A 27,177-nucleotide genomic window follows, 5' to 3' on the forward strand; every position below is an offset into this window, starting at 1 on the left:
CGATCAATATTTCGTCGCGAATACTCAAGCAACGGGAAACCTTATCCTAAGAGGCTGAATTTTGAAAATAACAACGAAAGCATTTTCTCCTCAGACGGTGTATTTAATAAGGAAGTGAAGGGGAAGGGACGGAGGGATGTACAGGAAGCTTTATTTGCTTTGCCTTGGGCATTTACATGATATTTAACTGCACTCTTAGCTTAATCCTAAATTGAAATAATTACCGCTTGAAATAATCTGAAACGAGACTTTTTTTTTTAATTCTGAAATAAAATAACTGAGTAAAGGACCTAATTAATTTCTTTTTTAATTAATTTACACGTTTAGCTATTTATAGAAATCACTCGAGGTTAAGCTACAAGCAGTAATGATTAAGATATTTAAAAATTACTTATGGGCACACGTTAATAAGGATCTTCAACAGATGCGATTGTTTAGTACCATCGAAAATGTCATTACTTGTTTACATTAACAAAAAATACACCAGTCAAGGCAAAGAGACTGAATTTAGAACAATTTGCTCATCACAGCATGAGTATTCATGCTCAATTAAACACCCAATTAGTAATCTTCCATTCAATAGAAATAGTACTAAACAAACCAAATGTATTAATCAACTTTAAGTAGCAAATAATTCAAATAATAATAAAGAAATGACCAAAGATACCCTTCTGACCTACGGTCCTCATGACGCTTTGGATCTTCGGTCCTTAACGAAGTAGCCGTACTCTAAAGTAAGTGAAGATGCTATTAGTACTGCGCTCATAAAGATGCTTTGATCATGTGGTTTACGTTATTTCTAAAGATTTTCTATTTCACTCAAGTATATTATTTCCTAGTTGTGTAAGAATACAACTCCAAACACCTTTCTCGGCAAAACACGAGAGTTCCTTGCACCATCCAACACTTCTGTTCAACAATAATTCTATCGATCTGTAATATCATGGGGCAACTGCTGTTTATCGTAAGAAGGTGGCAGGGTATTTCACTACTGGAAGCTAGACTTTCTCTTCCCCTCCATAAACATATAAACCGAAAACATGCGCAATTGAAAAGCTTTCGTTTCTTTGGCTTAATCAAAACAATCCACCAGATCCTAATTTTTGAGGAAGTGATATTTAAAATAGTAACCCATTTTATGGAATTGCTTTCAGGACTACGCAGTCTAGTTTTTAACAAATTAATTGTTGTCTTTCAAGCAAAAGATCATTTCACACATTTTCACTATGATAGTTTGCGTTGACATGTTCTGTTGTTAATCTGATTTTTACGATTTTCTATTTCCAGAAGTCACTGGTCTTTTCTGCCATCCTAATCCAAGAATCTGGCATGTCACTTCATAAAAATCTGGCGCGAGACAGGTGAGCATATATTTTCTTTACACTATTTTATAATGCTGTAATAGTTTATCATCTATTTAATGTTAAATGGACGTCATGATATGACGAGAGAAAACAAGTTGAGGACTTAGTTTATTAAAAATTTACTTTGCGCTCCTTATTTTAAACAATTTTAATTTTAGAAGCTGTTGGTTATTTCAAATTAAACATAATAAGTCGTAGAAATAAATAATAGTGAAATTAAAAATAAAAAAAGGATAAATAGCGATGTTCTTGTATAACCACTCTATATACACATACTTTGTACCTGTTAATAGAAATACTTTTCAAATTAAATTTACATAAAACATGTTTCAGCGCATGCTTTTAAGTTCTTGTTTTAGCAAGTAGTTTTTTTTGTCGCAATTTTTCAAGTGATATCATTACCACTTTGGATTTAAAAAAAGCACCACATTACATAATCATTTTGTGTGGTCTCAATAAGAAGAGAAGAATATTAAAATGATGCATGATTCATCTAATGGGAAACGTGATTTGATTTGATTAAAAATTATTTAAATCTGGAAGATTGATCTAAGAATCACTCTGAGTCATCCAAAACATACCCATGATCTCTCTTAATAAACTATTTGAGAAATTCTTATTATAATAATAAGAATAATAATTTGAATAAGCAATTACATCAGTCTTGATTTACTTCTAGAAGAGGGGGGGGGACTAACAGTTAAGTATATCACGTAGCTTTTCGCTGTACGATTTTGTTAATTATGAGTGTGATAATCCCCCATGCTGACGTTTCTTTTCCATATAGATGGAATCTAAACAAACCTGACATAATTCTATCCTGAAGTTCGCTACTAGAGAATTTCGAGACTATGTTAAAGCATAAAATAATAAAACAAAAGTCTTTAATCCATCCACAGTACTGATGTAATGTTATATCGACTACCACATATCTAAAGTAATAAATAATGATCTTTCTGTAATGAACATATAATATTAGTCGATCATATACATGATCATAATAAAGTATTATATATCCTATTTTATATCACATTCATTAATCACAGATCATTAATCATAATCAACGACAACACTTGAGATACTGTTTTTAGTTACAGATATTTAGGCTTTTTTACATATTCCCAGTTATCTGTAGAAGACAATGTAAGGATAGGGTGTTACTGAGCTATGAGCTCTGGTCATGGCAGGAGGGTAACAGCAATAGCCGACCCTCAGTTAAAACTTCATTGGCTACAGCATTGCCATCCGTTACCCTGGATCTCACGCTACATATCACCATATCGGGACATGGCTTATTCTTATAAGGACTGGCTTAAAGGGGCGAAGCAAGAATGCTTTTCATCTTCCCCCTTATCTGTAGAGGACAGTGTAGGGATAAGGTGTTATTGAGCTATTAAAGCTCTGATCATGGCAGGAGGGTAACAGCAATAGCTGAGCCACAGTTAGGACTTCATTGGCTACAGCATTGCCATCCATTACCCTCCAAGGGTATTAATTATTAATCACCGCACCTCACGGTCGATCCAGCTAACCGGGACATGGCTTAGTTCTTATAAGATAAGAACTGGGCGATGGACTGAGTCCATCCTTGACTCTTTATCCCGTCATCTGAATGAAGAAAATCTGTGTGGATGGGGTGTTATTGAGCTAAAAAAGCTCTAGTCATGGCTGGGTAACCGCAATAGCCGAGCCTCAGTTAAAACTTCATTGGCTAGAGCATTGCCATTTGTTACCCTGGAAGTCCTCTCACCCTCCCCGGGACATGACTATTATTGAACAAATTTGAATATATATTTACGATCTAAATTTTATCTTGGTGTATACATTATATTAAGAATATTTTTAAAAACAAATTATAATCAATTACTTTTAATATAAATCAGATTAAGAATATATTTTTTGAAAATTTTAAAAAATATATTCTTCTAAAATTTTTATTTTTTTATAACTCAAACTCTCGAATCTCAGCGTCGATTTAGTCGCCTCTTACGATATGCTTGGATTTGCATTGGTGCGCACAGGTTACATTGGTGCTATTCTTATTCCAGCCACCACACGGGAAACGACATGCTATTATTGACAATTGACAATTGACATTTATGTCTTTAGGGGTGAAGCAAGATGCTTTTCATATTCCCCGCTATCTGTTGTGGTTGCAGTGAAGGTAAAATTTATGAGCAGAATGATCGCCCTGATTGGGCATGGAGATTATGCATCACTAAAGGAGGCCAATATAGCTTTTGGTCTTCTATATTTGAATATGTCCGTTGGGTCGTATGCTGTAGCTTGTTGAACCAAATCGTTGGGATGTGTGGACGTCTTTAGGAAAAACTTGGTGGCTAAGGATAGTAGAAAAGAGAAATTATAGGGAATATTTGTGTCTCTGTGGAGTTGAGTGTTTCTAACATACCACGGGGCGTTCAAAATCATTCTCAGGCATTTGTTCTGCACTCGCTGTATTTTGATGATGTTAGCATTAGAGGTGTGGCTCCAGGCCGGAGAGGCATAGGTGATTATAGGACGAATCGTCAACTGGTATAGCTGCAATTTGATTCTGTTGCTGAGCTTGCTATTTCTATTAATTAGCGGATAGATCTGTGCTATGGCTTTAGATGCCTTTGTGCATGCAGACTTGATGTGTTGATTGAAAGATAGCTTTTTGTCGAGAATTACACCCAGGTAATTTGTTTCTGACTTCCAGGGAATTTTAGTATTGAATAGTAACAAATCTCCTACAGGAAACATTGGCCTTTTTGAGAAAAGAACGGCTGAGCTTTTCTGGGGGTTGACTTCCAATATCCACTTAGAGAACCAACCCTCCAGCTTTAGAATGTTTTCTTGAAGCTTTCTGGTAATGAAAAGGGGTCTGAGAGATCTGGATAGTATTGCCGTATCGTCTGCATATAGGGCCAAAATGGAAGTCATCGGATTGTGTGGGATGTCTGACATGTATACAGAGAACAGCAATGGAGCCAGTAGAGATCCCTGCGGCACTCCAGCAAAGATGTGGCGCTGGGAGGATGTAGAACCGTTGATTTTTACTTGCATTGATCTATTTTGAAGATATGAGTGGATTAAATGAACCATTTTAGGTGAGATGCCGGCTGAGATAAGCTTGTGCAGGAGTCCAAAATGCCAGATTTTGTCAAATGCTTTGGATAAGTCTAGGAAAACAGCACCTGTGCACTGGCGCCAGTTGTAGCTGGTTGTGATGTATTCAACAATTCTGTGGATTTGCTGGGTAGTACTATGGTGTTGCCTAAAACCAAACTGTTCTTTTGGAAGGATGTTTAGGTCATTTGTTGAGGTCTGAAGTCGTGAGAGGATGACCTTCTCTGCAACCTTACCCAGATTTGAGATGAGACTGATTGGACGATAATTTTGGGGTAGGTGTGAGTCTTTGCCTGGCTTATGTATGGGAATTACGTCAGCCAGTTTCCAGGTGGAAGGAAAATAGTGAAATCTTAAAATTGCATTTATTATACTGGTCAGGTACACTACTGCCCTCCGGGGCAGAAGTTTAATCACACGATTAGTAATGCCGTCTGGTCCAGGAGCTTTTTTGTTCTTTAGATTTTTAATAATGTCATATATCTCAGCAGGTGATGTTGATGCAATATGGTCAGTGCTGGTGATAGGAAGTTTGAGTGAGTGTCTGACCTTGCTGTGGATCTTATGTATGTGGCCAAAGTCAAGGTTTCCATACGAAGGCTTGCATTGCTCTTCCAAGCTGTGCGCTATAACCTCTGCTTTGTCCACATCTGTGTGAGCAAGGCCCTGATCAGTTAATATTGGGGGAAGGGATCTGCCTTTGTTTTTGGTATTTTTCAGTAGTCCCCAGATGGAGTGATCACTAGGTGAAATGGAGGATAACTTTTCATCCCATACATAGTCTCTGTGAGCTTTCAGTGCATCTCCTACTGCCCCATTTAGTCTGTTTAGATTTGTTTTGTCTTGTGGTGCACACGTGTTGCGGAATCTTTTTCGAGCTCTGGTTTTATCTCTGATTAAGTTCATGATGTCTTCAGGCAAGCGATCTGGCTTGCGGGCAGATTTGTAGGAGGAAGCTACCTTTATAGCAGAATTAATTTGTTGTGTGAGATTTGTAACTGCAGTTTCTACTTCTTCTTTTGTGCGTATGTGAGGAACAGGTCCAATATAATCCTTGAGTGCTGCTGACAGTCTTTCTCATACAATGTAGGAGTGAGAAGGAGGACACAGGAATTCCTGATTTCCTAGCTGCAGTAGAATTGGATTGTGATCGGATGATAGTTCATTCATAGATATGATACTGTACTGAAGTTTAATATCCTGCAGGATAGCTATATCCAGGATGTCAGCAGTGCCGAACGTACTGAGATGAGTTGGTTCGGTGGGGCCTGCCACAACAGCGTTGCTTGATCCTAAGTAATTGAAAAGGATGCAACCATTCTTGTTTGTGGTTGAACAATTCCACGCAGGATGCTTGGAATTCAGATCCCCGGCAATAATGGTGGGCCCTCTGATGCCTAAGATGGCATTTAGATCTGAGTGAAGTAGAGATTTTTGGGGAGTGTTGTAAGCTGAGTAGATTTTCAGTTTGCCAGTGGAGCTGGTGACTACTTCCACTCCTGTGATCTCAAGGTTAGTGGTTGAAGGAATGCTCACAGAGTGGTGCTTAATGTAGTTTTTAATGAAGATGGCAGTGCCACCGCCTCTGTAGAGTAGTCTGTCATTTCTGTATAGGTGATAGCTCCTTATTGTAGGGTTGTCTGAGGGTCTTAGATGAGTTTCGCTGATTAGAATAGCATCTGGCTGATACCTAGATGTGAAGGCACGGAGTTCCAGGATTTTATTTTTGAGGCCATTTGCGTTCCAAGCAACTATTTGAAGAGATGCTGGAATGAGTTTGTTACTATTCATTTATGAGAGCTGTGAGGATGACCTGTGTTTCACGAAGAAATCTTTTAGTGGAAGTTTCAGTGGGATTTGATAGGCTAAAATTTTGTAGCATGTTTGCTAGTGAGGCCGTGATAATAGCTGTTAGGTTTTTAGGTGCTCTTGATTGATTTTGTTCTGGAATTGGCCTAATTGTACGGGTCACATCGGCATAACTTCTTGTTTGCTTTTGGTTGGAGGTCTCCGACTGTGGTCGCTGAGTCTCCGGTTTTGATGTCTGGGCCGCTGGTGTTCTTGTACTGTAGGAGGAGGGCTGACTGATTGTCTCCATCCGTCTGTTCTTTGGGTGTTGAGTACATCCTTTATAGTTCGCCGGATGAGGGCCACTGCAGTTGGCACATTTGGCCGAGGTGGTCCTTGGCTTAGTGCAGGTATTGGTTGGGTGAGTGTCTCCACATTTTAAACATCTGTATTCTGCTCTGCATAGATTCTGGGCATGGCCAAACTTTTGGCACCTGTGGCACTGCCCAGAAGATGATCTTTTACGGAGTGGTTCCGGTGTAACGATGAGACCACAGACTGTTTTTAAGTTGTAGATATCCTTATATATTTTGTGAATCGCAACAAGGACTAATGGCATGGGAGTTTTGTCTGTTTTGTACATTCTGCTCACTTTGACTGGTGGCAGATCCTGAGAATTTAGGTCAGCAGCGATTTCTGCTGTGTCAATGTCTTCACAGACACCACGAAGGACTACTTTTAAATTTTTTTCTGAACTGAGCGCAAAGGTATGATACTGAATGCCTCTGTCGTCCAGTTCCTTGGTCAACCTTCTATAGTCTGTCACTGTTGCTGGCTGAATCTTTATGCCTTCATCCATGTTTTTGGCCTTAATGAAGCCAATATGCAGATTGGACATTGTGGATCGTAAAGCTGCCCACTTTTGTTTTTCTCTAAGGATGACCGGAGGCACCTTTTCTTTGGGAGAAGTAGCGTCGACCGAACCCTGAGAATCCTGTTCCATTACAGTATTGTCATTGTGCGGTTCTTCTATTGTTCTTCGCTTTTTGCGAGCAGGCACTTCTACAAAGTCTGAAGGCATCGACTCTAAATGATCTTCAGCGACAACTTTGCGAGCACGCACTTCTACAAAGTCTGAAGGAGTAGAAGGCATCGACTCTAAATGATCTTCAGCGACAGCGTCTGAGACACATTCGGGGGGAAACGTGTCATACAGTTTAACTTTTCCCGGCCAATTATCACTCAGTAGCTTTCCCAGTCTGAGGAATTCCCTGTAAACTTCTTCGAATTTGGTCTCATTCAGAAGTTTTTCCATTTCAAGAATTAAAATGTGTTGAGACACAGATGGAGAAAGAGTAGAGATCCCTCAGGTGCCCGAGCAGGCAAAGATAATCCTGTGGACTTTTGAGGGTCCACTAGCAAATCCCGTAGACACTCTTAGGTGTCTACCAGCATAAAATTTACTCTATGTATATATCCCGTAGATCAAATCGATCTACCAGCATCGGTAGCAAATATTACACCTCAAAAAAAAACCTCAGAAAATGAAGAACACTTACCTCATTCAAAAACTATCGCCACTAATTAACAACACAATGACTCATCTGACTTAATTCTATCATCAATAATACACGACACAAAACACTAACATACGGGCCGCCATTTTTTCCACAAGTCCATCACATGCTATTATTGAATATACAAATTTTAATATAGATTTACGATCTAAATTTTATTTTGGTATATAAATTAGATTAAGAATATTATTTAAAAAATTATAATAAATTATTTTTGAATAAAAAATCAAAATAATGAATGATGATATAAATATTTGATTATGATTAAATGTTTATTAATTAAATGCTTATTAATTAAATTATTAATTAATGATTAAATATTTATTAATTTGACTGCATTGTGCTATTCAATGAAAAAAAACTACAAAGTTGCAAATACTAAACATGAAACTCTGTTATGTTTCATGTTTAGTATTTGATCGACTATCCAATCAGAAAGAGGATAATCGATTAGTCGCATATTCTACATAACGTTTCAAATTTACGTTCAGTGTCATAGTGAGGACAATTTCATATTCCAAATTTTCAAATGATATAAAGGTTGCTTGCAACGATGCGTTTATTTTAGAATAAAATTATTTAAAATTAAATAAAAATTGTAGTTTAGTGATCAATATTCAAATAAAATACGTTATCTTTCTTTTAACCAGGCTAGAAAGAATGGTCGTACAAGGGAAACAGAACGAAAGGATTTACATCAATTTAGGACTTCTTGCAGTGGAAAATAATGATGTGAAAAGTGCCGAACAGTGGTTCAGAAAAGCAGTTCAAGTAAGTATTTCGAATTAGACTTAACTCGTTATAAAAACGATGCAGAATTAGCCTAGCTAATTTGCGTATTGCTTTAGAATTTGTTTTAAATAGTAATCAGTGGAGTTTTCCGATTAAAGCTCTGTAGAACATGAAATATTGGAAGTTCTCCGTTTACAATACTTAAGTTATATTGATCCAGTGTGCGTGTGTATTATTGATGATTCATAAAATGAACGGTGCACATATTGGAAAAGCTATGGAGCGAAGACCTTTTGCCATCAATAAATCATTAGGCAAAACTGATGACATACCTGAACGTAACTTTATTAATATGTCGACCAAGTTAGTATCGGAATTCGTAACTGAAACATTTCAGTCCGAGAGAGAGAGATTGAAATTTTGAATGAATTAGTTAAAGTTATTTCATAATAATAACTGATACGAGCTTCAACAACACGTCATATTGAATTAAAAAAAATAAAAATATATTAAAATAATTAATCAATATTTTCGTTTTTGAAGATGGGTGGGTAACTTGACTCTACCCTTCAGCCATCACGGAGTTGAGATCGAATCTGTCAACGAATCAATGCTTTCAGGGAAAATCTCTTGTTGAATAATCAAAAACAGACTTATCAAATCATTCAAAGCCATCATTTTGTCTTTAACTACGCGAGAGGATTTTAGATTTTTGTTATTCGTTTGATTTTGAGCATAGATTGCTTTCTAACATAATTTGCTGTTTGTATTTCTGATGAATTAATGTTGGGATTAAAATAAAACTGTTTCTATTTTAGATGCAACCCAATTCCAGGGGTGCTTTATTTAATTTGGCTCTTTTGTTATCGGAGCAACATAGGCCGCTGGAAGCAATTGGTTACTTAAAACAACTTTTACAGGTAAATAGAAAATTTTTTTTGTCATTAATATAAGACATATTTCTTAATTAACATTTTACATCCACGTGTAAATCTCGTCATATCTTTAGTATTTTTCTTCCAACTATTTCTAGTCCCAAATCATACGGAAAAGAGACATTGCAATATATTGTTTTTGTTACAGACATCTCCTAATAAATTCCAATTTAACATTCATATCTTTGTCTTTAGCACCATCCGAGCCACGTCAATGGATTGATTCTACTAGCTGACATTCACATAACTCATCTACGTGATCTAGAAGCAGCCGAAGAGGTAAAGAACTAATTAAAATGTTGAATCTCTCTCTCTCTCTCTCTCTCTCTCTCTCTCTCCCCCTCCTCCCCCCGCTAATTCATGCTAGTACCACTCTAAGTTTAGGAAGTTATTTGGTTGTCTTAATTAGCGATAGAGTAAAGAAGGGATTTTTAAATATTATCTTTACTTAAAGAAAGCCATTGTCTAATGACACCTCCCACATTGATTTAAATTTAAAAAATGTAAAAATTAATTAAAGTTCTTAATTAAATAAGCGAAATTAATAGGAAAGTTCATAATTAGGAACTTTGAACTTAATTGGTTGATGGACTGAGTCCTTGACTCTTCATCCCATCATGTGGAGTTTAGTTTGTGCGATTATTGTGGGTAATTTACCCGCTCATTGTGAGCATTGAGGCTGTATCAGCTTTCTCTTGCGATGGAGGATTTCGGTTTTTTATGTTTGAAACGATCTCAGAGTTTGTAGCCGGCTGCCTGTCGAATTAGCTGATTATCTGTGATTGTGAAGAATTTCTCTGCAATGTCCATCATGTAGGTCTTGATATCTGGAAGATTGGCTTTTTTGTGTAATTGGATGTTTCTGATGAACTACGGGGCATTAAATGCCATTCTTAGGCATTTATTCTGGATTGTCTGTAGTCTGTTGATATTGCTTTCAGCTGAGTGACCCCAGGTTGGAGAGACGTAAGTTAGTTGTGGTCTGATCACTGATTTGTAGAGGAAGCTGTTCCTATTGAAAAGTGGATATAGCTGTGCTGTGGTCTGACTTGCTTTAGTGGCGACACTATCTATATGTGACTTGAAATTTAGACGTCTATCAAGATGAACTCCCAGATATTTGATAGAATTGTGCCAAGGTATGATTTTACCAAACATTACGTCTGGTGAAAAGTTTCAGAATTAGGAAGTCCTCATAAGGACTGGCTTAAAGGGGCAAAGCAAGAATGCTTTTCATCATTCCCGTTATCTGTAGAGGGCAGTGTAGGGATAAGGTGTTATTGAGCTACTAATGCTCTCTCTGATCATGGCAAGAGGGTAACAGCAACAGCCGAGCCTCAGTTAGAACTTCATTGGCTACAGCATTGCCATCCATTACCCACCAAGTATATTAATCACCGCATCTCACGGTTGATTAACACCTGAATTAAGAACTTTGCACCAGAATCTTATATTGTGGCTGGAAGTTCAGCATCTGAATGGTGTGAATAAAAAATTAATGTGTTTTACTTTGATTTTTGAAGTATAACATTTTTAGCATTATATTGATATTATTATAAGTTTGATAATAATTTATATGAAATAATATAAATATCAAAATAAATCTCTGTATTTATTTATTAATATAGAAGTTCGATGCATTGAATTCAAAAAAACTTTAATAGTAATTATTGCTATTATTGCCACTATAGGGCTGTATTGAAATCAGTATTTTGTATTTTATTCTATATTATTAATCTGTTTTGTTAGATTTTTAAATACAGCGTTAATAAATTATTATTAAATTTAGTAATAATTTATATAGCAGATTTAATAAATATAATAATTAATTTCGCCAATTTTTATCTTTAAAGAAGTTTAGTGCATTTAATTAAAACAAGTAAATAATTATTATTTTTTTCGTTTCCTATTATTGCCACTAGAGGGCCGTTTCTTATTGTTCTGTGTGTAACCAAGCTAGTCAAAGGCATTAATGTTTTTTTCTCCTTCTATTTGCAGTGCTATGAGAAAGTTCTCAGCATCGATCCAGACAACGTGAAGGGATTACACAATCTGTGCGTGGTGTATGTGGAAAGAGGTGAACTGCGACGGGCGGAACAATGCTTCGCTCAAGCAACAGAAGCACATCCGAATGTGGATTATATCAGACAACACCTAGAAGTTACGCGGGACCTTATCAACAAGCAAAATCCTTTACATCAACAAGGGATCGAGCAGGAACTTCATAGCGGACCTGATTCTGCCGTCCTACAACATTTCGCGTCTTCCCCCACTATTAGGTGATCTCTAAGTGCGCGTGATTGGATAATATTTTGTGCTTCTTGGTGAAAACACGATTCAATCGTGATAGTGTGATAAAAGCATTGCTGATCTCTATCCGTGACACGATTTTTTTTTCTACGCACCACCAGATGTCGCTCAGGTTGGTGCCAACAACCACCGGTGTCGAGATGTGGGATTGCAATGAAGAAAAATAAACTTAATAATGACTGTGTTACGATGTGTGGTGCTCCCAACCGGAACAAGATATAAAGGCCTAATTTGTACTTCCCGTGTTAAAGACAAAGGTTTGCATCCTTTTTATATGGATTCTTCCCGAACTCGTCATTTACGTGAATGATACTGAAATGCCATTAGATCACAAACTTTGGTGTTATCTCTCTTTCTTATAACAGTTTGATCTGTTTGTGTCTTTCGATGGAGTGGTGAGGGCCAAGTGATAAGCTTGAAATCCACCTTAATATATTAAGCCGTTAATTAGAACATGGAATACCCATAATTATCTGTGAAACTTTTAATAGACTTACAACAACAATAGAAACGAAAATATATCCAATGGCCTTCAGTTTTATGGTTTATTGGCTAATTTTATGCATCCATTCAGTAATGGTTATGAATTTTTGCATAAAATTGCAAACTGTATGATGAATATAATAATCCTCGCTACAGAACCGAAATATACGAATCAGTTTCGGTAAAAAAAAAAAATGGTTTTGTACTGATTAAAATTTTTAGAACATTGATAAACCTTAAAAAAGTTGCCTACACGAAAAAAATGTAAAATAAATCCACACTTCTGCTGCCTTGCCAGTTCTAGGTATGTAATGTATATAATAGATGTGTGACCTCTTAGCGTTTGGCTTGACCTTTTTGCGTAAACGATACTAAGGTGTATTATAAACACTTTAGCGGATCATTTTATACATATCAGATGCCTACTGATAGAAAGCACAAATATTTGTGCAAATTGGCCCGTGCATTCTTTCTTCTCCCTCTCTCTCTCTCTCTCTCTCTCTCTCTCTCTCTCTCTCTCTCTCTCTCTCTCTCTCTCTCGCTCTATCCTGCATGAGGTGAAGAAATCCCAAACTTACTTAATTGGTGGTAATTAGAATGGAACACTATTTTTAAATACGTGTGAAAGATTAAACTGTACTACGAAAAAATGGGGTATCTTCGTTACTTAAAGCATGCTTTTTTGATCTTTTAAAGTCATTAGGATAATAGTAAAAATGCCAATAGATAGTATGCTTTGCTATGAAATTGGGAAGTTCCCATATTCAAAATTAAGCAACGACAACGACATGTGTAAAATGACAATAATGTTTTTATATTGACTCAACAGTAGTCGATTGTAGTATTCTTATTTGCTTACTCATAAACATAAAAAAAGATGAATTGAATGTAATGAATGCAGTTTTTACGATGTACAATATGTGCCGCATAAGTATTATATGATTTTATGTCGCTTTAGAAAAAAAATACAGCTAAGAGACAAGTGGCAAGATTAAAAAAAAAAGAAGAGACAAAAGTAGTTCTAGTAGTTATATTCACTGATTGAAAAATCCGATTTTCCGGCAGGTGTCGCTGCATTGTTAGACAACTGTTTATTTACTGCGATGGCATATCAATGTATATAAGTATTGACATATGAGTCCGTTTCAGTATATAAATTGATTATCTTTTTTTTTTCGCATTTTAAATTATATAAGCTGAAAAATGAGCTATCTGGTTATAAACTCATTTATGGCAGTTCTGCTCAACATAGCTGAATTATTATAGTTTTGTTCTTCACGACAAATCCCCTTTCTTTTAAGAATCTAAAAAAAAAAAAAACTGCCAGAGGTCATTTGAAGAACTCAACTGCCATTCATAATCTTTTCAGTTACAGGATCAAAGTCAATCTGTTCCTTAGAGAAATGAATGAGTGACTAGCTGTCATATGTGATCAATCAGTAGCCCTGCTGAAACCAGTATCGGCCTTCTACCTGTCTCGTCTTATTTTATTTAAAAGTATCCGCTCAGTTTTTCTAGGTTTTTATACGAAATTAAAAATTCGTACATTATCAACAGATGGCAGCACTAAATATACTAAAATAAGCCATTTACTAATCTAACACTCACTACTCAGTAAAGTATGGTTTAAAAATGAAGTTTCTTATGGGTTTGTTTCATTTTATTCTTCATATTCTGAATAAATGTTTAAAAAACTTGAATATAATATTAAAAAACATTTTAGGAGGACATAAAATGCCTCCTATGCTTGTACATCGTAATACAAAGTTCTGAAATAGAATTAGGAATTGAAATTATTGAGAAGCTAATATGTTTACATAATTACGTCTATGATATGTCATGATTGGTGCCAAGAAGTATATTATTCTCTTTCTGTTCTATGGAAATACGAAATTCAAAACGAGGTTTAAATACCTATGGACTATAGGAATAAATATGACAACAAAATTTTACCAGACTGTGATATTTGCAATTAGTCAACTTTCTATCTCTCTTCCTCTATCTATCTCTCTGTCTCTCTCTCTCTCTCTCTCTCTCTCTCTCTCTCTCTCTCTACATATTGCTGCTGGTTTATTTGAGAGATCGCGTAACGTGGTGCTTTGAGGTGTACAGCCCAGTTCGAGCATATTCCTGTATATTTTGTATTTCTACTAGCAGGTACCAGTTGTGATATCTTGAGCTTGAATACCTTCCCTTTTTGCAATACCGCGCGCGCAACTTCCTGTGCCAAAAAAAAAAAAAAAAAAAAAAAAAAAACCGAGAAATTTCACTGCAGTTATGTGTAAAATGCTGATGATTGTACATGTGAATCTTTTACAGAGAATAAATGACCATATTATTCTTTCCTGTTGCTTATGTCTCAGTTATTTTTAATAATAATAATCCATACTGAAATTCACTTATTTTTTTTTATTTAATTAGAAGCACTTATAACTCTTATATCTTTAGTTACCTTATACTACCACTAGAGGGCAGTGCTAACGTTGATTGCAACTAACTGTGTAGTTATCTTATACTACTGCCCTCTAGTAGTAGTATAAGGTAACCTAAGATATAAGAGTTATAAATGCTTCTAACGTTGTTTGCAACTAACATGTATAGACGATTTATTGGTGCTACTATTGGATGCATTTTACAGAATTTTACCACAAGCGTTTGAGAAGGGAGTTTAATTATCCTTTTTCCTAAAGAAGAAAATGCGAATACATTATCAAGACATATGTGTGCTCAAGTTGATAAATGACCCTTAAATTTAAAGAAAAAAAAACCGATTGTTACTTCCATTAGCGTTTTTTTTAGGTAACCTTAAACCAGATATTTTTTACATTTATTTTAGAACCAGTTGTTTTGTCTCGATTCTTAAATTGCATAATTGGACTAAAGTTTTTAAAAAAAATGCACAGATCTCTTGATATGAAGAAGAGGGTTTCCTGTTTCTAGCACCATCTATTAGCACATGACAGAATCACAAAGGTGATCAATTTGTAATTACTCTCCATTGTATCCGCTCTCCTACGATGGCCTGTGACGTCTATCCACTAATGGAAAATTTAACAATAGGCAGACCTCATTACAAATATTCCAATATCAAGTATAATACCCCCCCCTTACGCCAAAACCAAAGTGTGTAAACATCGATCCACAATTGAAAGAGGAAGTTCTTTTATACAGCAAGCAGCATCCATCTACCCTTTGTTTCCTCTTCATCCTCAGATAAGGCCCAGATTATCTTACGAAGACTTTAAGTAGAATGTGAGGAATTTGGCGACTTTTCTTATCTGCTTGCTTCCAATAGCACTTCAGATGTTTCCTTTGTAAGAGTCAGGCAGATATTTTATAGAGATAACCGGTCTTTCCCATTAGCTGAGAAAAGCTAGCAGTTTCTCTTATCCTTAAATACTTTCTTGAAGTAATAAAAAAAGGGAAGAAGTGAGCCATAGTATGCATCTCTCATTTGCTTCTTCTTTTAATAGTTATTCATCGGCACCCGCATGACTGCTAGAAATTATTGTATGCGCCTGTTGGTCGATCAGTGTCCGAGGATTTTATTAAATTTATGTTACAACCTTCCAGTGCGTTTATCCAACCAAAGGCGTCGAACAAACAGTGCTTTAGACATCTTTAGCTATGCTGGCGTCTGCTTTATAGTAGTTTTAGAAGTTTGAGACACGTTAAAGCAGGCAAAGAGGGCTAGTAGAGATTTGTGTACATTAGCCTTCTTAGAAATGATTTCTAAGTGAGAGTTCGTTTTCGTATCTAGTAAAGTTAGTAAAACAAACAATATATTGAATAGAAATATTTTTGTACAATCTTTAATATATTGTTCAAGAATATGTTACAGATAATATAATATAACGGTAATAAAACATTTAAACTAAATTGAATGACTGCTGAAGACATTTATCGAATTTATTTATGAGTATAACATTTGTAAAAAAGTAAAGAGCCGAGATTTACATTAACATTTGTAACTCGAGTGTCAGGTCTAATTGCCACTTTCCTGTATAACGTGATCGGCATAGATGATGTAGAACAGTGTAGATAATGTGCATTTGATTTTACATCCATCTTCCTGTATATATTTCAATTGATATTGCTGACTTACAACTCATATACTATCTATTGCTTGTTATAAAATACACTGGTGTCCAAAACCTATGGAAGAACTCTATTTCTGATGTTTACGACCGCAAATTCAGACAAATAAGCACGTGGCTATTTGTATAATTGACGATTTCGAGTGGAAAGCAAGTACACATTCAAATTTTTGAATCGCGCGCAAAGGGGTCACGTGGTAGCGCTCAACAGGAAAAAAGACGAAAGACTGTGCTAAGCGAATTGTGTTTGAAGGAAGTTCTTTTCGTGAAGGAATAAAGTTGCAAACTTGGATGCCTTCGAATGTCTCAAAGACATCATCTAGATGATTCCACGTGGGGAAGAAAAATATTAGAAAGGTTGAAGAAGACCTCAGAATTACTGATATCGCCAGAGAGGATTGAATCTCGCATAGCGTTGTATCCGGGCTCTGGCCAGCGTTTAAACCAATGGAATGTTGTTCCAGACGTTTGCAAAGAGGTCATCCTCGCTCTACCACGAAGCCTGAAGACAGGTTTTTGGTTATAACAGGCAGAACGTGATCGACGCACCGCGGCAGATCAGCTTGCAAATCTGCTTCATTCGAGCACAGGTACGCAGATATCTCGACAAACTACGGCAAGACGTCTGCGACAAGTAGGTCTATAAGCCCGAAAGCTGTAGTGTGCGTCCTTGTATCCATAGCTCATCGCACAGAACGTTTTCAGTGGTGTGATGTCCATAAAAATGGGCCAAAGCACAAATGAGTTAACGTACTCTTTACATATGAGAGTCGTTTTAGTCTTTCCTCCGATTCTATACGACACTTGATCTAGCGTGAAAATGGTAGTACTTACCATCGCGAGAATGTTCTTGAAAGGGATAGATACTCGTGCAGTGGTCATAGTGTGAGGCATTATGCTTAATGGACGCACCGAGCTACAAGTGCTGCAAAAAAAGGGACTATGACTGGTGAACAGTATTGCAACGAAGTTCTTCAACGTCATGTTCCATTGTTCCATGATGCTGTAGGTGAAGCATTCATTTTTATGGATGACTGCCACGCCACATCGTACACGAGCAGTGGAGATACTTCTGGAGACTGAGGACATTAATCGAATCGAGTGGCCAGCATGCTCCCCAGATCTCAACCTCCAATAGAACACATTTAGGACGCACTGCTGCTGGAAATTCCCCTCCAGGGTATTAAACACAGCCTTATCCTTGCTCTGAAGGAGGAGTCGGCCAGTTTGCCTCAAGAACTGGTGAAGCATGGCATAATTTATTAGAATGCTGGCAATAAATTTATACCCACATTTGTCTGTAGTCATGAAAATGTTTTCATACGCAGGTAAAAATGTAGCTCGTCCTTTTGGACACCAGTGTACTATTTGCACAATATAATTGAGGCCTTTTGAATAGAATTTCTCTTAGCCTTTTTTCACATGCCTTTTCCAGATCTACAAAACTCGAATACAGATCCATGTTATATTCCCATGATTTCTCAACTTAAAGTAAAATTATTTAAGTGCTTAGCAATCCATAATTGACCGAAACCATTCTGTTCTTCTTCGAGTTTTTTTTTTTTTTTTATTATGAGGATGGAATTTCTCTTGCGTTTCTTAGGTAAAAAAGTAGTTGTTGATAGCTTTGCAACCATGAAGAGGTAATTACATATTGTGTTTGTTTTCTGCTTTCTGTGGAGTGAACAATGATTTTCATGTTAGATCACACCGGAATGAAGATATTAATAAAAAAAAAAATTGATGCATGCGCCCTTCAAGTATCAAACAGAACATTTAGAAAAAATGAGATCTTGGAAGATTAAAGTTGGATTTTTCATCCCTCAAACACATATACAGAAATATAAGATATAAGGGAAAAAAAAAAATATATATATATATATATAAATAATATATAAATAATTTATAACTTATTTATAATTTATAAATAAATATAAATAATATATAACAACAATAATATATAAATAAATATATATATATATATTATTTTATTTTATAAAATATAAAATAAAAATAAATAAATAAAAATCAAATTAGGAAACTGGAGTAATAAGGAAACTGGATTTTTTCGTTTTCGTGATAATCTGTTTTTTTTACATATTTAGAGAAATTAATATATATTTAAAATAGGTGAAATTATTAGATTATTTATTAGATTAATTTAAATTAAAATATTTAACTGAAATTTAAAATTTAATGAATTTTTAATCTTTTCATGTTTTTTGTATACGAATAGATAATAACTTAATAATAAAAAATTATTTATTATTATTATTATTATTATTATTAGACACCTCCAGGGAGTCTAATGACTCATCAAGGGAGGGCACCTACTCTACAACTCTGTCTCCGTCACTCAATCCACTAACTGACCACAACTACACCAACGCCATCTACCGCCGCCCACTACCACTAGTATTTCCAAGGACAATCACAGTTATCAAAGGTTAATAACTTCCTACAAAAATCCGTATATTTAATCAAAACTTTATGTAAACCAATGTTTGCACTGGTATTAAAGAGAGTTTTCTGTGACTATTTGTTTCACCTTTGCCCCGAGTTGCCTTGATTTGAAGTACAGTACTTAATTTTATATATATATATATATATATATATATATATATATATTTGAAGTGACGTCAAGACATGCGCACAAGAGATTGGCTGGCCTCAGCGATCAGAGGGAAATCCTAAAGCTCATAATGTTGTTGTTTTTCTGTTTTTTTTCTTCTAAATTTAGCTTTCAACTGTTTTTGCAGGATTATAATAAAAAATTATTGTAATCTCATAACAGCTAAAAAGTTCTTAAAGTATTTTTATTTATAGTATTTTTTCCTTTGCTATGTTGACTTCTGTAAGTTACTTACATAATATAAAGGTTAAAGACAGTACAGGAAAAATCTAACTGAATACAAATACTTTTGTTTCTCTAAACGACTTTAAGGATTACAAAGGCTGAAACAGGAATATGTACCAAGATTGTATTCCAATAGGTGCACTCCCTAGTGACATGACAAATATATAGCCTATATTTAAACTCTTGTGACTTCGTACTTGCATATGCATATTTACTGATACAATCGCTTTAGAATCGCGGGTGCAACTTGAGTCTAGGCTGAAAGGAGAACTGTCTTTAGCGGAATACGGCTTTCCCTCTGAATCTTTGATATTCCAGCCTGTAAAGCTGTACCAGAGATACAAGCAAAATATTCGGTCCTGATCAACAACATTCCGGGGGGGGGGAGTGTTGTTCTGCTGGAATTTATTTGCTTCATATTTGACTAAAAATCGTAACCTGACTATCATGTTATTTTTTTAAATATAAAGTTTTTTGAATTTGATGCTGAAAGAGTGAGAGAAAGAAAGATCGTGGTTAGTTGAAATGTTTTCCACTTGGTGAATTTAAAAATCAATCTTTTTATTTTTTAACTATGGTTGGAAAAACCTGGGTTCGAATCCCGTTTTGTATGGAAAGAACCTATATAACAGCTTTTCAATTAAAGGTCGAGTTAGTCGTTCTCATGCGAAGTTGGTAGGGTTTTCTTCTCTGAAAGTCGGGTTTTTTCATCCCTCAAAATGGATAAACCAGCCAGAAGAACAGAACACACGCAATTTACAGACATATCAAGCAATACAGATAAGATTAACTGTCCTATACTGTCCGACCACAGATACGAGAACCTCAATTGGCTCGGTGCCAAAAAGAGTCAATTCATGTTGAAGAGGGAGAAAGAACTAAGGCAATGTACGAATTGGTCACCAACCCGCGAAATCACATGCTTTATACGTACAATTTTCCAACTGTTACACAAGCCAAATAATTATCACTTTAAAAACTACAATATTCATAAAAGAGAAGTTAATTTTCTGACGTGTAATAATAAACAACTCAGCCCCACAATACGAACGGATTACCCTATTATCGGAATGGATTCTCCTTCTGACGTGCGTAGAAGTGTCGAAAGGTTTCGCATCTGTGGGAGTACAGTATTAAGCCCTATCCGGTTTTCTCAGAAGCAAGTTACTTGATCGTAACAGGCCATTCAACTTCACACGAAAGGGAAGATGAGAGGATGGAAAACTGGGATGGTTGACAACAGCGATCGTCGGCATATTGGAAACAAAATGATATTTTTTATATATAATTTTATTGTATAAGAATTCGATTCTACCAAAGCTCCATTGCATCCATTACTTAAATTGTTGCTAATGTACTAAACTATCGCTGTTATTGGCCATCATAGATCTTCTGTATGTTGTACAGATAATATGTAGATGTGCAATGGGTATCACCGTTCAGGATTTATTAATGAAGCAGAGGTACAATTTGAGGTTGTCGCTGGCTGGAATTGCGGTGAAAGCAAGTATCAGGTCAGTATGTTGTCTGTAAATTGCTGGTGTTCTTCTGATAGGTTTGTGTATTTCGTTGGAAGAAAAACCCAAGTTTCCGGGAGGAGGAAACTCGTTCATCTCCGTTTCCATATGGGGTCACATAAATTACATTCATTTATAATATAAAAAAAAGAAAAAAATTCTCAAGTACATGGGATTGGTAACCAGGTCTTTCCAACTAAACAGGGGTATTATTGTTGACAAATAAACTAATGCGGTTTGAAAAATTAAGTGCAGCTAATTGATTCAAAAATGAACAAATCAAATTGGTGCTGGTTTAGTGTTCTGGATCATGTCAGATTTTCCTGACTATAATAAAATTCTATTGCCAGTATTCGCTGGTTTTAATTATCCATAAACTGTAGTCTGGGTTATAACGGAGCCTGGAAACATTTATTTTCTTTACTTTACTCAGCAAGCTTTGATTTTAAAGTTTGACTAATATCGGGAAATCAATTTCCTGCCTTCCTAAAAGTTTATGGCAATGCTTTCACTGTTATTAAAGGAAGCTAATGACTCAGAAAACTTCTAACTTTCTTTGTTGCGAAGAGGATAGCAACGATGCGCGTTTGGAGTTCTTAAGCGAAGAGAAGGGAGGTGGGAGGAAAGCGAATGAGTTTGGATGCTTGGTTAGAACTGAAACATCTGCCTAACTGTGCTTGTATTTTATGGCTGCACACAAGACACGGCGACAATTTAGTTTTAAAGTCGAAAGAGAGAGAAAAACAATAGAGAAAGAACAACGGGGAAAGAGAGAAGGAGTAAATAAAAGCTTAAAATAAAAAGGAGTGAGAGTATAATGAAAAGAGATAGAAAAATAGAGAAGATAAAGATAAAAAGATGGAGAATAATAGAAAGAATAATCGTCCTCGCTTGGATAGAGGGAAAAGGTAAAAAAATCACCAGAGAGAGAGAGAGAGAGAGAAAGTGGAAAACGAAAAACCAGACACACAGAAAGAGTGATACGGATAGAGAGAGGGAAACAGAGAGAAATTACAAGAGAATAAAAGTGAGGGAGAGATTAAAAAAATGCACATTCGAAAGAAAGATGGAAGAAACAGAGAAGCCATGGTAGTCGAGAGAATGACAAAGTCAAATAAAGAAGAAAAAAAAAAAGATCGACAGAGTTGCAACAGCGCAAACATATGTGGTAGAGGATTATAGAGAAGAGACAGAAACTGATCCTCGAGTTGTGTCTGCTTCCATAATAATCCTCATCCCAATGAGAGTCTCAACAGACATCGTGGAATTATGCCTAACCGATGTTATCTCCTATACACACGCACGCACTTCAAAATGGCACCAAAGAACTCTGGCTAAGAATCGCGAGTTTCGCTTCTCTCTTCAAGATCAGATGGCGATAAGATAAAGAGAACTGGCATTCCTCAGGTTAAATACCGAAAACTTGTCGAGAGAAGTATTTATAGAGCTTGATGGTAAGTCATTAAGAGGATACAACGAAATCCAAACTCAGTTTAGTCTAAACGTCGGCACTTCAAAGAGACATCGGACTCTACCGCCGTCATTCTTTTCCTATTACGGGGACGTTTCTTATGTCGGAGAGAAATAAGAAAGTCCGGATTCTTAAGATGTGTTAACATAATCTGAATGATATTCTTTAAAAAAAAAAAAAAAAAATCCTCATGAAGACGCCATCTGGCGGTAGATAATAACACTACACGTCAACGCATGCGTCTCTTCGGCTGGTTCGGTTCATGTGTGGACGCAATTTCCTTACTTTTCAACTCTGACCGTATTAAAACACATTTAATGACAGGTTCTACGGCTCTGCTGCGAACTATTGGTTTCCCTTCGCTGTCCTCCGACTTCCTATGCGTAACTAAGATATTAACATTTAGATAAACTATTATGCCGGTCTTCCAGTCGCTCGTGCAACGACTCTGGTTTCCGTGCAGTCCACAGATGACTTGATATCAAAGAAACACTATCGCAACACTAATTGCAAGCCGATCGATCTTTCCATCAACTTTTTCCCCGGAATTCTCTTTTTTTTTTTCCCTCCGTAAATTCTCCAACAACTTTCGCCACAAGAAAACTTCTAAATAAGCTGAGAACACGGAAGACAAGCTTCGAGAGAGAGACAGGATAAAAAAAAAGCATAATTCACATTTTTATTTTATTTGTGCTACGATGAAGAGCGGATAAGGTTCGTTTGAGATAGGCAGGTAATTGCATTCTCTCGACGTAGCCCCATCTATGAGACAGGTTACCTTAATAGGCTTAATTTGAATTTCCAGTGCTCTGACACTTCACGCCGTTTATTCAAAACAAGTGACTAAAAATAAATATCACTGCTATTCCATAACTTGCAAGTATCTCCCCCCCCCCCAGAAGGAAATACGTTAGCTGAAGCAATTCCAGACACACATTTACCAACATGTGCCCAATGAATTCAAAATGATCATTCTCTTAAAATAAATGAAAATTACTTGTACGATCCACTTCCAGCAATTAATTATTTCACCTTTAGGGAGAAAGATATTTTATAGCGTGTATATAATAACACTGATTGTTAAACTAGGCACGAATAATTAAATAATGTTCGGCATGTACACAAATATATTACAGCATGGTTATGAAATTATCATGAGGTAGCACGTGAAACAGTCTCTTCTTTAATAATGCTCATTTCATTCTTCACACGTCACAGTCTCTTCCATAATATGTACATTTCTTTCATCATACATTGTCTTTTTTTTTTATATGCATATTTCATACGTTACACGTCACAGTCTCTTGTTTAATGTGTTCATTTCATTCTTCATACGTCATCAAACTGATATTGTTGAAAACAATATGCACATTATTTATCAACAATTAGATCAAAATAGCAGATGATGCTTTTCTTCATCACTATTATCATACTGACTTTTTTTTGCGTATTTAATGTTATCTGAATTCTGCACATCTCTAAATATGTTCATCTGAACACGAACGACAGTACTTTCACGTAGAATAACAAACAGAAGTTTGATTTACGGAGCCACGTCTGCATAATCTTTAATTAAACAAAAAGCTACAGCATGATTTATGTAACCATGTCTAAATAACGAACTCACTGACTCGTAGAGTTATTTGATAAGCTAGTCACAGCATGTTTTCTGCCGTTTAATATTTCTTTTACTTCTACAACATATTCGTTGCCTTACACATTCCATCAGGTATATTACCTGACACGGAACAGGGCGTATGCCCTTCTGGGAGAAGAAGAAGAGCTGTCAAAAACCCTCTTCATTTTTTCCCCCCTTCGTTTATATGTTTAGTTAAGGAGATATTATGAAGCTAGTGACGTCACCCAGGGGTGATATATATCCCCTTTTATAATATTATTGCCTCTTTCAAGAGATGCCATTGTTGGCTTATTACTCTAGAGTTTCCGACAGACCTACAGTTACGTGTGCAAAAATTTATGACTTCAGCGCTATTCTTGTTGATCTACAGTCCGGAACTTTGCCGTCTGGGAAGTTGTAGCAGACTCGGATATCAGTAAACGTTAAAAAAAAAAGTGGATTAAAAGTGAATAATAGATGGAGAGAAAGGTGCGGTTAGGTTGTCCCACCCTGTTTTATAGTCAACTTACATTATAGAGCTACGTGTGACCATTGAGAGTTTGTGGCCATAAAAGCAAACTCTTATACTAGGTTCTTCTACATCGGGGGTATTTGTAACCCTCGAAACTTACTTCTAAACACCGACAGCTCGAGCTCTTTACCGATCCTTGTGTTTTCTGATGAACTTCTGAAGCTAGAGAATCCTCTGCCAACCCTCCTCCCTAGTATTGTTGGCGTGACTACACGTTTGCTACCGTTACATTTGCCAAAGTGTGCGTGTGTGTGTGTGCTGGAGGTCGTTTCAATAGTGTTTCCATGGTAACCCAGCTTCTCCGATGCTTCATATACGTGTAGTTTCCTTCCATCAGCCGAAAGCATTAGACAAGGCACAGCCATAGCTATTGTTTCGATAATCTCAGAAGTCGACTGCTGCATAAGCGTGTTTTCCACTTAAAATATTCGCCGTTTTCTTTAGTACTCGGTTGAGGGGGGGAGGGGGGGAACATGTAAGGGAGAGGCAGAGAAATGGGAAGAAATAATAATAATAAAAAAAGTTTGTGAGATTTATTTACAGTCTTTGGAAATTCAACACTCTTCGATTGGAAGTTGATATTTCATTTGATGCTGTCCGTTTCTCGAATTTTGATTAGGGGGGGAGGAAAGCAAATAGGGGGATGGAGATTACTAAAGAGACTTGGGAAGAAGAGGGAAAAATAACCCGGAGAAGATATGCTGAACAGGCAGGAAAAAATATTCGTTCGATAAAAGTTAGAAGTCTGCCAACAAAGTTTTTACTTTTGTGGATGAAGTGGAGAAAGATAAATAGTCGAAATGATATTGCACAAACATGTCTCGCGAGTCACGTGACGACCATTAGTTATGCCTTGATAGCAGAGCTTAGTATCGCAGGAAATAAATACAATTCGGAATCTTTAATAGGGGTCCTATAGTTCCTTCATTTTTAGAATGCCTCGTAAGAAAAATACCTTGAAATTACAAGAAAGTTTAATTTCCGATATGTTGATTTGTTGTTTCGTGCATTTCTTATTAACTAGTTAAAATTCGTTGTTATCGGAGTACAGAAATAGTATATGAAGATCCGATTTAACATACATATATGGGTGTTCAATCCCCCCCCCCAACCCAATCACGTGCCACTTTTTCTATTGTATGGAGAATTAGCAGGGTCCAAGAGCGGTGTTAGCAAGCTTGTTGTAAGAGTATCCAATTAATGGATTTGGGAAGATATTTAAAATACTAAAATATATTTAATACGTAAATTAACACACTTTTTCTTACAGAATTCAGATAAATTATATATGCTATAAGTAATACAACAAAATTTTTCTTACATTTTTATAATTTAAATAAGTATTAAATGAATAATTAAGGTTGAATAGTAAGTTTTAGTAATACACCTTTTTATTAATATAAATTATCTTATATATTTAGCCAAAACAGGTTAATAGCTTGTTTAGTCCTCAAAGACATCCAACGTCTTAGCACAGCTCTACCCTATGATCAACAGACAAAGTAAACTGGACATGCAAACAAAATTAACAATTTACAAGATGGTAATTAGACCGGTTATCACTTACGTATCCCCAGCTTGGAGCCACACCACAAATTCTAACATTCTAAAACTTCAGAGATTACATAATAAGTGCCTGAGGGTGATTCTGGATGCCCCCTGGTTCATAAGAAACACCCAGATCCATAGAGAAGTTAATATTCCTTATATCTCTTCCTTTCTCATAAATCTAGCTGAGAAGTTCTTTACCAAGACAAGTAACCATCCAAACCCGTTAATCAAGGAAGCCTCGGAATATAATGAAGAAGAAATCTACAAATTTAAAAGACCAAAATCTATTTTAAGTTCAGCTGAACGCAACTAACTTCACTGCCCTCAATGGGCGAGCATATAGCTCACAAACACTCCATTCAGAGTTTTTCCATTACAAGACAAAGGGGAATATGAAAAGCAATTTTGCTTCACCCATCTAGCCAGAAATGTTAATGTTAATGTAGCTTGTTTAGTGTTTAGTAGCAATCGACTGTGAGATGCGGTGATTAATACCCTTGGAGGGTAATGGATGGCAACGCCGTAGCCAATGAAGTTCTAACTGAGGTTCGGCTATTGCTGTTACCCTCCTGCCGTGATCAGAGCTTTAATAGCTCAATAACACCTTATCCCTACACTGTCCTCTACAGATAACGGAGAAGATGAAAAGCATTCTTGCTTTTCATCATCGCCCCTTTAAGCCAGTCCTTATAAGGATAGCTTGTTTACGGAGTCCGATGGGACAATCTAAAGTCCTTTTTAGGACTTCAAGGGTAACAAATAGCAATACTTAGCCAATGAAGTTTTAACTGAAGCTCGGCTATTGCCGTTACCCAGCCATGACTAGAGATTTTAGCTCCATAACACCCCATCCACACAGATTTTCTTCATTCAGATGACTGGATAAAGAGTCAAGGAGTTAGTCCATTTCCCAGTTCTTTTAAGAACTAGCTTGTTTACCGTGTTTGTAAGATGGTTAATTGAAATCAAACTATTTTTAAATTATATAGAAATTGTATTGTATCCTATCTTGCTCATCCGTCACTTAGGACAGGGTTGAGTATCCCCCCCCTAACGAGGAGCTTACGAATTAATGCAGCCGGCTCGTTACTCCTCTACTGCATCCCCTAAGGGCAAGTATTCATGACTATAGATCCGTGTGTGTGTGTTCACTGGGCGGGTTTGCTTGTTCTGAGAGACGAAAAATCCGAGTTTTCAAATGAAAAAATCCCCTACCACCGTATGAGACCGACTA

At 36.2% G+C, this 27,177-nt stretch overlaps 1 protein-coding gene across 3 annotated transcripts in view; it reads left to right on the top strand.

Annotated features, from left to right (window-relative positions):
- LOC150103276 (protein O-mannosyl-transferase Tmtc3-like) overlaps positions 1-14,541 on the top strand; it is a 267,650-nt gene extending 253,109 nt beyond the window's left edge. For all 3 annotated transcript variants that reach the window (XM_090397332.1, XM_090397333.1, XM_090397331.1), the window contains exons 18-22: positions 1,288-1,361; positions 8,491-8,611; positions 9,391-9,492; positions 9,703-9,786; positions 11,506-14,541. In XM_090397332.1, the coding sequence (XP_090253458.1) occupies positions 1,288-1,361; positions 8,491-8,611; positions 9,391-9,492; positions 9,703-9,786; positions 11,506-11,790 (666 nt within the window). In that variant the 3' untranslated portion in view covers positions 11,791-14,541. The remainder of the gene's footprint in view (positions 1-1,287; positions 1,362-8,490; positions 8,612-9,390; positions 9,493-9,702; positions 9,787-11,505) is intronic.
- The last annotated feature ends 12,636 nt before the right edge of the window (positions 14,542-27,177 follow it).

This window comes from Typopeltis vanoorti, chromosome 9 (assembly GCF_054136105.1).
Source record: "Typopeltis vanoorti isolate ZY-2024b chromosome 9, IOZ_Tvanoo_1.0, whole genome shotgun sequence".
Classification (NCBI taxonomy): domain Eukaryota; kingdom Metazoa; phylum Arthropoda; class Arachnida; order Uropygi; family Thelyphonidae; genus Typopeltis; species Typopeltis vanoorti.